Here is a 13206-nt window from a genome sequence, read left to right as displayed (position 1 = left end):
ATCATGTTTTCACGTTCGAGCGTGGTTCATTTATTCGCTTTTGTCCCCCGATCTTTGAATTATAATTTCGTTTCTCCGCGTCTGTCAAAGGAAACATCGTACGACGAAGAAGAACAAAGCATTCTGAACGACGTTCAATGGGAGAAGGTCGGATAGAAAGCTTTCCACGGGATAAAAGGCTGGTTGCATAGGAATGGAATAGGGTTAATCCATAATTAAATTAATCCCAAGTTGCGACTGTCCATCAACCGGTCTGGTCGGCCATTTCAATCGTTTGACCGATCTCTGACCCCGAATTCTTTGGTACCAAATAACGGATTTTAAGGGATTTAATGTGGAAATGTGCATTGATATGGGATCACCTTCGTTTCTATTTCGTTTGTAATTCAATTAGACATTTCGAGCGTGTTAGATATTTGATTTCAAAAATTAAAGTTTGAACTCTTTTCGAATTATGTGCAAGAAGATCATGTGAAGTAAAATCATAATAACAATTATTGTCAATTTATCGATTTACAATCTATGATGATATATTTTAAGTTAAATTAACTATTTTTTTTAATGTAAATTTTACTTTTTTTAAAGAAGCTTTCGAAAGAATTTATGGAATATCGATGTATTAATTGCTAACGATTGTATACTTGTTATTTGTTAATTTATTTTCTCAATCTCGTTGGATCTGTGTTCTTGTTCTGGAATGATTATAATAGGATCATGATATAATGTTATAATGAATTCTTTGAATACAAATTTTATTGCTTGAAGATTTCTAAATCTGTCTGAAAAATATGAAAAAAATATTTGATTGTTTGCGAAAAGATCCTTACCTCATTCGTCTATGAAACAATTCAATTTTCTCCTCAATGTCAGTTGATATCTTTAATGAGAGAGACGACAATTGTTTTGGAAGAGCCATTTTATGTCCTCTATCTTCTACGACCACCAAAGTTTCAATGGCCAAGATTTGCGATTAATGCATTGAAGTTTCGAAATAGCACAGCTGAAACGAGTGAATAAAATCGTGGGTAAATAAATTACGCAGGAGGAATTTAACGATTGATTCGATTAGTTTAATAATTTTAAGTATTAAAGTCAATGAAGTATATAAATAATTCAATTTTCCTTATTAACTATGTGAAAAATATCCAAAGAATTTAAGGCATTAAAAGAATTTAAATTTGATAAATAATGTATCATGTTAATAAGAAATTTTATAAATCTAACGTGGAAAAAGGAAAATATCGCAAACTTTTATGTATACGTTAAAGATTTTATCTTAAAAATTTCATCACACGCTTACTTATTTTTCTCGATCAAAGAAAGATCAATCTTCGTGATTGTCCTTTGCGTGCAATTCAATATCGAACACAAAAATCGAAATCGTATTATTTTCAGGATATCGAATGCGAGAAATCGTGAAGAATGGAGCGTCATTAAAAAGACGCGTTTCTCTCAAAACAATTTCTTTCAAAAAACTTTTGCGAGATAGATATGAAGGCACAGCTGTATAAAGGAACGAAAACTACATGCTCTTTTAAAGGATCGATATTCTCTTCCAACAAAAGGGATGATTTACGACTTTGATTGTTCTGATAGTTTAAATACAATGAAACACATATTGAAAATTTTTTTCTCGCTGTTCTATCATTTTTTTTTTCTTCTTTTCTTTTCTCTTTAATAACTTTTAATGATATATAATTAATTTTCGTATATACTTGTATAGAATGTAATCACATATTTGATTGTGATGAAAGATGAAAATGCTATTAGACTTTTTATTTAGAGTTTTATTAATTTGAATTTTGGATAATTAATCTTTGATCATTTTAGTTTCAATTAATTATATTTTCCAATTCATTTTGTGCAAATATTTTTAATACACAATTTTGCTGGAAAAATTATTTTTAAAATGCATTTCTAACATTTCTTTGAATATTTAAATTTGGCATTATTATACACTTGAAAAAAAATTAAATTAAAAGTATACGAAAATTTTGTAAAGTGTCTTCCTTTCTATCCACCAGATATAAATTTTCATCATAATTTTATTATTATAGATCAGATTATTTTAAAAGAATATGATAAAGCCTTCCTTCAATCTCTTAAAAGGTAAAATTTTAAAACAATAATTCTAACAAAACGGTAAACTTCAAACTGAAAAGCACCAAAATAGACCATATGCATAATATCAAACGTTCCATTCGTGTAAAATAATTGATACTTTATATAAAATTTTTGAAACAATCATAATTTATGTATCATAACTTGGATTACGATTCTCTATTAGGTGGGAAATATAAAGCTGTATCAGGCCTTTCCAGTCCTCTTCGTATAACTCACAGTCGAACATTCGTGTCGCCATAATTTAGCCGGTTGTCTGAGGGTTAAAACAAGAATCCGTATCTTTAACCGAGAATTGTCCAGTATCGATCCAGCTATTGAAGAATTGTCCAATATCGATCAATACTGCTTTTTCAATACTTCTTTCATTAAATAATCCTTTAAAATAACAAACGAATATAACCGTATATAATTATTAAAAAGAAAAGTATTGATATCCGATGGAAAAAGTGAAAATCGATCGGTAAATCTAGTATTTTTCAATTTGTTCCAATATTATTAAACGAAATAAAAGAAAAAAAATTTCTTTACTAAAATTTTGACTGTTGTAGCTATACTTAACATTTCATTCGTACAAGTTTAATTGATAATTTTATGTTCGGTATTAAGATATTACTCGAATCGAAGAAATCGAATAGGATTAGATGAGCGCACGGCTAAATTCAATATTTACGCGGGTCGGCCGCGCGTGTAATCGTGTCGCAATTAAGAGCAACAAAATTCGATTATGTACTCGCCAGTTCTCGACAGTACGCTCTAATTACCGTCGAAATCCGTAGAAAACGAATCGTTGCGGTTAGAACGTCTGCCAAAGTGATAACAAGCCAATTACTCTTGTGTTTCGCCCTTTTTCACGATTTTCTACCGCTGTTCGCAGCGGTAAAGACAATTTGCAAAAAAAGTGGTAAAATAAGTAACACTTGGAAATTATGTTACTTCAATATTCCCATCATGTGAGCTACTTGTGTCAGTTTTTTCTTTTTTTTTTTTTTTCTTTTACTAAAAATACGTAAACGCGTTTATGCAAGGAATTAGACGATGAATTGTTGGTTTCCAAATGATTCCGAAATGATTTGTAAAAATTTTATCAATATTTACGATCGAAAAGTTTATTGCTTCTAGAATCAACACTCCTTTTATCTTATTAAGAATGTAACGCACAAATTTATTTGAACAATATTTAATAACACGCACTTGTTTACACATTTGATAAAATACAAGAGCGACGTATGTGAAAATAATGAATTTTATTCTTTTATTTTTATCACAGAATAAAATATTCTCTCGATTGATCATCGAGACGAACAATCTTTTGATTGAATTTATTAATTCAAATGTAACGTGATAAAAAACTATTCGTTCCACGTACGCGATAAACAAAAATATAAATAAAATATCCTATTCAAAACTACAAAGGGATCGAAAACAATCAAGATTGGTATAAATTTAATATTCGAGCAAACACTCGAAATCAAAGGAATATTTGTGCAAAAGGATATTCCATCTTCGACAAAATTTCGCATCGTTCGATTCTCTAAATGATCGCAACGATTCCACGCGTTGAAATAATAAACAAGTTTCGGTAATTGTTCGAGGCAGCGGTGAAATCAACGCCCCCCTTTTTCCATCGAAAAAGTTCCGTATACTGCATTAAAGTTCATTCTCCGGAAGTTTGCTCTGCAACTCGCCGAAAGTGGCGAACAGTTTGAAACTGTATCCCCCTGGACGAACTCGGAAACACTTACCGACCGTTTTACCCCCAATCTTTCTCTAACATCTCGAGATTAAAAATCGCAAAAGCAAATAAACGATCGATCCGGCTCGTTCCATCCATCGATTTCAACATATACTTTTTATCTCATATGATACAAAAGGAATATATATGTATAATTTTTCCTGATACATCTAAGAGATTTTTAAATAAACGATCGTTTAATTTATCCGAATCATGTTGGAATTGTAAATGTAGTTTCAATGCTAAAATTACAAAAGTTTAGTTCATGATGTACATTCTGTAAATAATGGTAAACGTCTTAAAACTTGATTTTCAAAGAATTGTCAATTATGAAATTTCAAATTGTAAAATTAGCAATGATTGGCAAAGTGCATTCACTTGCTCTCCTCATTGGAAAAATTCGAATGGTGGACTAGTTTGATCCGAATAAAAATTCGCGCGCGACTTGGAAACGCGCCATTCGTCAATTCGGCTTCCATAAATTTTCGAAACGAACATTCCCTCCTTTATGACGCTGTCAACCACTTGTCTGAACAGAGTCGGTTACAAAGCGGGTATGCACCGATATCAACCGGAATGAAATTTACGGTGACGTTCGCGATTCAATAACGCGGCGTCCTTCCTATCTGCACAATTTATCTTTACATCGGTGTGTATTAAGAAATTTCATCGACGGACTCGCTCGATAAAGTGGGGAGGGCGGTCGAATCGAGTGCGCGCGATAGTTCCACCCCGATGGCGAAACAATGGGGGATGCAGCCGATTGTGGCCAAGTATCAGCGTGCAAAGGGCTTTGTGCCAGCCCCGATGCACAACGACCAGTTGAACAGATTCGCATTTGGAAAGTTCAAAGTGGCGGGTAACTATGGGGCGATACACAGATAAAAACATGGACATTTATCACCTGAATTGCCGCGGGTGCTCGACTGACGTTTCAAACGTATACGCGAGCAAAGATCGTTCAGATGGCGCTTGTCATCCGAGGGCCTCGACGCACTTACAAAACGCGCGATATCGCTTCGATTTCATTGCAAGCGTTGTTGTTCAGTGAAGTGATGACACGTGAAATGTAAGAAGTGCAGAAAAAACGTAACTTCTTTTATCACAGATCCAATTTTTCTGGACAATAAAAATTATGAACTGATGTTTTTCGAAAGTTGTTCATTCTAATCACGACGGAGAAGAGAATAAAATAGAAAGTTTTTAGAATGATATTATTGATATGGAATGATTTAATGTAGGATATTAATAAAGTTGGTATCGATTGAAGTTGCGAGCAATTTAATTTAAGTTTGCGCACAAGATGAAACGAAATAAATAAAGTAAGACAGCATTTCAATCTGTCTCCGCCTCGTTTCGTCAAACGCAAACTTAAATTGCTTATAATTTAATGAATAACTCTCGACAAACATTTTTGTGCGTATCAATAATAAATTCATGCTTACTTTTTTTTACGTTTCTTTGATCTTTAAAATCAACCCTTTGAAGATATCCCACAAATATATCGAATGTTTTCTTTTATTCAATCAATAATCAAAGAATCGTACAGTATATAATTATTTGCACAAAGCAATACGTTAGTTAGTTATTAAATAACAATTTTCTTATAGATCATGATCCATAGATTAGAAAATCTGTTTGCCAATCAGAATATAAATTCTGACGACGTCCAGCACCATTTTTACCGATTGGCATATTTTTAATTTTTAAGCGACCGTTTCGATTTGTTTTCTCGATAAATGTCGATGTGTGTTGAAATTATAATTAAACGAATTAAAATCCGTTTTCATCGCACTGCAGCCTCGTTTCCACGTATAGAAGATGAATCTCTCCATTATTCGAAAATGTTAACGAACAGGGAGTCCAGTGTTCCCTTGCAGAAAAGCGATAACGAGCAAGTTGGCAGTTTGAATGAGATTTAATCGGTCGTTGCATTGATTTACAGGGGCGCACTGCTACACCATGCTGCACGGAAGCAGCGGAAAGAATAACAACGTTCATCAGAACAGTCTGGATGACACAAGCAGTACACAATACGGTCCGTACTTCGACATGTCGAATTCGAAGAACGTGACCACCATCCTGGGCAAAACTACGTACTTGAATTGCCGGGTGAAGAACTTAGGGAACAAGACGGTAAGTGAACGATCGAGATTTATCTCGTAAATTTGTTTCTTCTTGTATCTTGAAGGGATGATTTTAAAATTTTTACTTAGAAATTGCACGAATATTAATTTATTCCAAGGCGATCTATCATTTTAAATTTATTTGATTCCATTTTTTAAAAAGAAAAATATGTTCACTTGTCAAGAAAGGATGTGTTCCATTATTTGTTTGAAAAATGAGAGAAAAATTGGATAATCGACTATAAATATTAATTTGATACTTTGTACAAAAAAGGATATATTATATTAAATTAAAATTAATCAAATATTAAAGTTTCATTGAAAAAAGATGTACACTCAAGAAATATGTAAGAAATTAATATGTGAAATTTTGTTTAAGTATTTGTATCTAAAATATTTTCTTATCTTGTATATATAGTTTTTTTTTTTTTTTTTTTTAGTTTAATTCTTTATGAAACTTTTTACTTCAGTTTTGATTCAAAAATCTTTCATGTCGTCTTAAAATATTTTCCCACTATTTCTGGTTTCATATCTTCATTCATATTGATCATTGAAATCGTCAAGAACATTTTCTCTTGCCTTATATTTTAATTGCTTTATTAATTTTGCCACAGTTAATTAGTTATAATAATAGTTGTTATACTATCACTTTCTTCTTTATAACAAATGTGTCGAACAAGTATGTATCCCTTACTATACTTAATTTATTCTATAATTTATTTACATTATTACTTTATTTTATATACAGACAGAACATATCTCAGCACTCTCTCGAAAACGTATTTTTATCATGATTCTAATCAATTTTAAAAATAATAATAATTATATTTTATATCATTCAAAAAATTCAAAACAATTTTAACAATATTTTTAACAAATTATTGTAATCCTAATTTAAATTTTTCATCCCTTCTCACATCACGTTCTCTCATGAGAAAAATTACAATGAGAAATTAAATACTCGTAAACGTGTATATTGAAATCTCCTCTATTGAAACGAGGAGATCACGTGCAATGTTTCTCGTGAGAAAAATTACCGTCAAGCATTAAATATTTGTAAATATATATATATATATATATAGAGTTCGAGCGAAACGACAGGATCACGAGACGCTTTGAGTTTAATCTGGGTCAACGTTGGAAAAGATTAAGGACCCTTGATTCACAATCCAGTGAAACTTGCTACGCCTTGTATTAATTATTCAGAGTTAACCCTCTATGCTCGACACTTACGGCATTACCCTGATAACCAGCCAGATGTTCGTAAAAGGCCATCCTCCCTGCAACGTTCTCTATTCACTCGTGATATCGGGGTGGGGGGAAAAAGAGAAAAAGTGCAGTCAAGGATAACGCGATATCGATTCCACGTTTCGTGTTCAACATTCGAATAAAAAGTAGAACGAATTCCATTTGCAATTTCAATATAATTGACACGGTTTGCGTATGTATAGGTAGTTGTGTACGTATGTAGTATAACTTGAATATAGTGATCGATACTGTAAATTTCTGAAAGGGAAGTCAGAGCGTCGATGGTATTAATCTTTTTACTTTTGCGTCGAGTCTCGAGCATAAAGTCTCTTCTATTGACGGCAATAAGCATAAGTGAGATCTGGATGGGATAAAAATTTATAAATAAACTCGTAGATACGAGTGATTCATAAAATTTCATATTTATTCGGAATATTTAAAGAAGGAAATCAAACGTCTTTCTTACGTTATGCGATGATTAAATGAGGATTAAAATTATTTTTAGGATTAAAATAATTCTTCGACTAAAATAAAATACTTGTATTAAAATTTATGTTTTTTTTTTTTTTTTTAATTATATATATTATATTCTAATCTCTGTAAAAATCTTCTTCTTCTTCTTGTTTCAATCTAAAGTTCTGTTCTGATTAGCTACACTGCATTGATATCAACTTAAGTATAAGATGAAAGTAGTTCACTAGAATACAGTTTATTATGGCACTTACCGTAACTTTAATTATTTTCACTAACAAGAAGATTACAAAACTTTCGTATTTCCTAGATTAGATTGCAACTTTGACTACTATAAATTTTACTACGGTGAATTTTGTTATTCTGTATTCAAAACTACTACTTATTATATGAATATTTAATATTCAATATTCTTTGGAACACACATTAAAGAGTTAATCAAACAGTGCCCTGGTAAATTTGGGTTTACACGTTGGCACGTTATACAAGACAGAGGTAACGTGGTGAAATTCTACAAACAATAAAACTTAAATAAACTTGCGATGAAATTCAAAATTCAATGACAAAATTTTGCCGATGAATAAATGACCAAAACGAAAAGCGAAGAAGAGTGTACGAAAGTGAAAATAATTAAATCGATAAGAGGGGAGATTAAATCGACGAGAAAGGGAGTTAAGGGAGAAGCGTGGACCTCCATCGCGAAGATGGGCTTACGTGTAAATCTTTTTCCCTCCCCCCGCGTTGAGCGCAGGAAAATATCGAGTGTTAATATTTCACCGGCACAATGGATCGTCACCTGTCTGTAGCAAACTGCAAGGAATGCATCGAAAGTGCACTTGGCCGTCGGCGATCTTTGCACGCTGCCATTGTACGAAGTGCAACTGCTCCACCCAATATATATATATTCGATGTTTGTGCACTCGAAATATAAGAAATATACTTTAATCAAAGTGAGCTCAATGATAAAGTTTATTGGAAGTTGTATGAATTAATATTCTATCTTCCTTCCTGCACTTTGTTACGAAGACTCGTCAAATTGTCGTCGATACGAAAAGTTGAATTTCTATTTATTTCTTCTAAGAGGTAATGATTAATATATTTTTCTCGAGGATAAAATGATCGAGATCGATATCGAGAAGCTTATTCGAAAGAAACGCTTGCGAGATAAAACCTATTATTGAAGAGAGATTTGTCAAAAGATGAAGGCTTTTTTAATTTTCTTGGAGAAAGATATGTGAACAAGGACGAATCTTTAAAGAATAATTCGTTTTGTTTAAATTCGGATATTTTGAGACAAAAATTTATACGTGTCGTAAAACCACGATCGTCAAGTAGCCGTATTTTATGAGATAACTCAATTTTACGTACGTAAATTAAACAAAAGGCGAAAATTAATTAATTTTTAACTAGATATAAAAATCACTTAAAAAGAACGAATAAGAATAAATTATGTTATTTCTTAACGTTTCAATCGACGGTTTCAACAACAAATCATATTCTCCAGTGCTGAATCGCAAAATTCTAAATTTCGTCAGAATCCTCGATGATGGAAAACATTTAATACCAACAATCATTGATTCGACGTCCAATTTAAAAAAAAAATTTCCTACAATCCTAAGATTTTAAACTCATAATAATACAAAATTACACACACACACACATATACATTCCGTTTTGTAATATTAAATACAATTAAAATAACGAAATGCATGCAATTGCAAGAGAAAACGAACGCATCGATTATAACAATTCCAACTATTTCACGTGTTATAAAAAAGAAACAAAAAGCAAAGATTGTAGTAGGGAAAAAATAGTCAGTCGTCCATACATACGTATCTATATATATATATACGTAACCCAGTTTCGATTCGCGAGAGACACGAGCTCCCGCGAAATTCGCATTCGGAGATACAACCAACCGCGGTGGGTTATTCGCGAAATTTTAACCATGCCGTGTACGATCGGCCAACATGGTGGTTGCCAAGCTTGGAAATTGACTCGAGTAATTATACGCGCGTGAGCGCCCTCTTGGAACTCGACACGCGCCACTAACAGTCGAAGCATCGTTTCCAACTTTTCTTCCATTCTGTGATTAACAACCAAAAGCGTGATATAATGATGGAGAGCATTTGGAACGAGCGTGACAAACACTTTTTTGAACGAGATGGTTGGTATCGAGAATCCTGGTCAATTCTTGTCAATAACGCTTTAAATTGGTAACAGGATATATTTTAAAATGTTGAAGCAACGAAGTCTATAAGTCGTAACTAATTTATTTATTTTAAAATAAATTAATTGTTGCCTGTACTCATGAATTGAAAAATAAATAAAAAAATTAATTAAATAATAGTTTAATTTTTAGAAAGATCGTGTTGCGTGAATATTGTCATGATTCAAGAATGATTGAAAAACACTATGATAAAGTATTGAACTATATAAGTGTTATAATACATTTTATCCATTATTTGAATTTCGATGTCAAATATTTGAGAGATGAGATGAAAATGAATAAAATCTTGGTGGAAATGTTAACATGGAAAAAAATGGGAATTAGATGAACAATTTGATGAATCCAACTAGATTAACTTTCAAAAATAATGCATATTACAAGTTAAGAGCAGTATTTATTATCATGTTATTGATAAATTTATCAAGTTTGTATAACAATAATTTTATGTACTAATTAATTGTTAGAATCACTACACATGCCCTTTATGCGATTAAAAATTTTGACGATAACGTCAATTAGTATTTCAGCTTTCGAAATCGATCACGAAACGAGAAAACAATTTTGTTCGAGACGAAATTAGCCGTAAACTTGACTCTCGGTGTAAAATTTCTGCGGTCCCAACTAGAGTTCATCGATGCTCACCAACAGCGCAACCAAGTTTATTTCGTAAAGTACACTCCAGTAATTACAACCGAGTTCGAGTAGGTATTTGATTTCGAGATTATGTTTACACGATCATCCATTAAAACTTTAGAAGAGTTAAAATTCGATCCTATATACGTCGGGCGAATTAGCCAGAAGTGCAGTTAAAAAATATAAAAATATAAAAATTTTTTTGCGAATTTGAAAATATATAATTCTAATTTCGAAAAGATCTTTCATTCGTCCTACAATTTGCATACTTTTATATATATTATTCTCGAACATACATTGATTTTATTATTGAGAATATTCGTACGCATAAATAATAATTTATTTATACATTTTTGTATATATTTAATTAATAATAATATATTCTTCAATTTTCTAAATTGTTCTTTATATTCATACAGCACAGCATTCTGTTTATTTACTTGAAACGTTTAATTAAAAATAAAGAAATAAATCATCGTAATACAGTAGCGTAGTTTCATGCATTTTCATAAATTTTTCTATGTTATTTTAAAAATTATATATTATACTCGTACATATTGATAAAACAATATATTTGATAAAATCTTGCAGAGTAATTTCTAGATTCAATATTTTCTTCTCAAATAAAATTTTTATCGTATAAAATAATTTCTTATTCCATAAATTATGTCGAACAATCTAAAATCTGAATTTGTCGAAAAAAAATCTCCTCGTTTCGTGTTTGCCTTTCAATACACAAATTCTCTTCTTCGTGCAAAAGAAGATGAAAAATCGTCGAGTGGAAGTCGTCATCGAAATTGTGTTTAACAAAAATCAATCTCTCCAATAACATTCCAATCGATCCAAGATACGAGCGTTAAACGGGCTCACGTTAATCAACATCAAAACTTTTGACGAGCAAAACGCCCTCTACAGAAATACTACGAGAGATAATTGAGCAGGGAAGAGACAGAGACGATAATAGTTCCAGTTGTGTAACAAAATTACGTGTTACGTAAGAAGGTGAAATCCTTTGTGAAGCGCTACGGAAACCCGCAATGAACACGCGAGAGTCACAAGGGTTTCGAATGAAATTTCATCGGTTCGCGATTTACAGCGGTCATCCACGAGGATTGGTAACAGCGCCCTCTTCCACCTTCGTTAATCCGGCGAATTTCCGTTAACGTGATTTTCGAAGCCGCAATTGCATCGAGGGAGAACCGGCGCATGCGAAGAGGGTCCTTCAGCTGTTTGAAAATCAACCGTCTGTCCCTTTGATTTCGCAATATGAACAGCTGAATTGCGCAACGATCCGAATGGATTTCGTTAGAACGGTTACACGCCGTAATAATGGCCGGGATCGAATCTATCTCTCTGTTGTGAGTCGGAATGCGGCTCTGAGAAGATGCTGAATATCGAGCTGAATGATGAAGGAAATTCGAGGAAATGTATGCATTTGTAATACATTGAACGATTGCAGAATGGATTAAATTCGAGGAAAGATGAAATGATTATTATGTGATACGTTGAAAATTATTATACGATGCGATAAATTGAGAGGAAACGATTTGAGTGATGATCGAGTGATTATTGTATGTTAAGGTTAAATAGCATATACTATTTTGTTGAAAAAATAAATTGGAAAGAAGATGAATATGAGTTCTTTTTTTTTTACTTAAGATTTTGTTTTCGAGTAAATCAAGTTCGAAAAATTTTCATACGTGATATTTCCTATAAGATATTCCGAATGAGATTATGGATAGAAAGCAATTCTGAATTAAGAGAAAATAATCAAGAAGTATAGAATAATTTCTTAATATGTGTAACTCGAAACAAGCAACTTAGAAAGAATTAAAAGCACCATTTTTAAACGAAGATCTTTAAGTCTTAATTGTTATTGTATATAAATTTCTCTATTTGTTTTAGAATCCATCTCTCATGAATATTCAGTATAACGAGACATCTCTATGATTCTAGATTCTGGAACAAAGAAATTTGTTTTTGAAAAATTCGTACACTTAACTTCAAGAAGATCTTCAGAGTTTCTTCAAATATACGAAGTAGCTCTCAATTTTCCTCAACTTTTCGCATGCTTCCTCCGATTCTTCTTTTCGCAACTGCTCGATCAACGACACGATTCTGGTGAAAAATCGACAAATTAGACAATCTCAACATCCTAATAAATCCCAAATCATATTAAAACACGTAACAATCAAACTTTCCAACTTTCCAAATTCTGCATCATAAAATAAACACATCACTCGACCGTTTCTCCTTTCGAATCGAATCCAGTATCGCAATTCCATGCCTGCACAGATCTACAATTTCACCGGAAAAACAATTCTCCTCTTAGCAATCGGACACCTTTGCGGTATCAGTTTCGCGGATCCACTCGAGGCGAAAGCGGGCGATAAGCGGTGTCAAAAACAAAAGTGCACGCGACAAGAGTCATCCCCGCCCGCCGGTCATCGGTATTCCGGCCGATCCTCTATTAATTTTCCATTGTACTCGATCGGGCCAACGTTTCTATTTATCCACACGGTCGAACGATGTCACTCCCTGACGATGCTTTCGCGGCATTGTCAGGCGGCACACGCGACTTCCACGTCAACGTGATGCGAAAGCTGATTCCCGGAACGGGCGCTCGATCAGAGAGAGAGAGA

General features: G+C 32.6%; 1 protein-coding gene across 6 annotated transcripts in view; it reads left to right on the top strand.

The window, feature by feature from the left end:
- LOC100871326 (zwei Ig domain protein zig-8) overlaps window positions 1–13206 on the top strand; it is a 396962-nt gene that overhangs the window by 224558 nt on the left and 159198 nt on the right. For all 6 annotated transcript variants that reach the window (XM_003689721.4, XM_086916749.1, XM_086916752.1 and 3 more), the window contains one exon: window positions 5802–5992. In XM_003689721.4, coding sequence (XP_003689769.1) covers window positions 5802–5992 — 191 coding nt within the window. The remainder of the gene's footprint in view (window positions 1–5801; window positions 5993–13206) is intronic.

Source organism: Apis florea, unplaced genomic scaffold (assembly GCF_048593485.1).
Source record: "Apis florea isolate Af1SG1 unplaced genomic scaffold, ASM4859348v1 contig_2190_pilon, whole genome shotgun sequence".
NCBI classification, from domain to species: Eukaryota; Metazoa; Arthropoda; class Insecta; order Hymenoptera; family Apidae; genus Apis; species Apis florea.
Note: the sequence above shows the minus strand (reverse complement) of the source record. Positions and strands in the feature narration are given on the sequence as shown.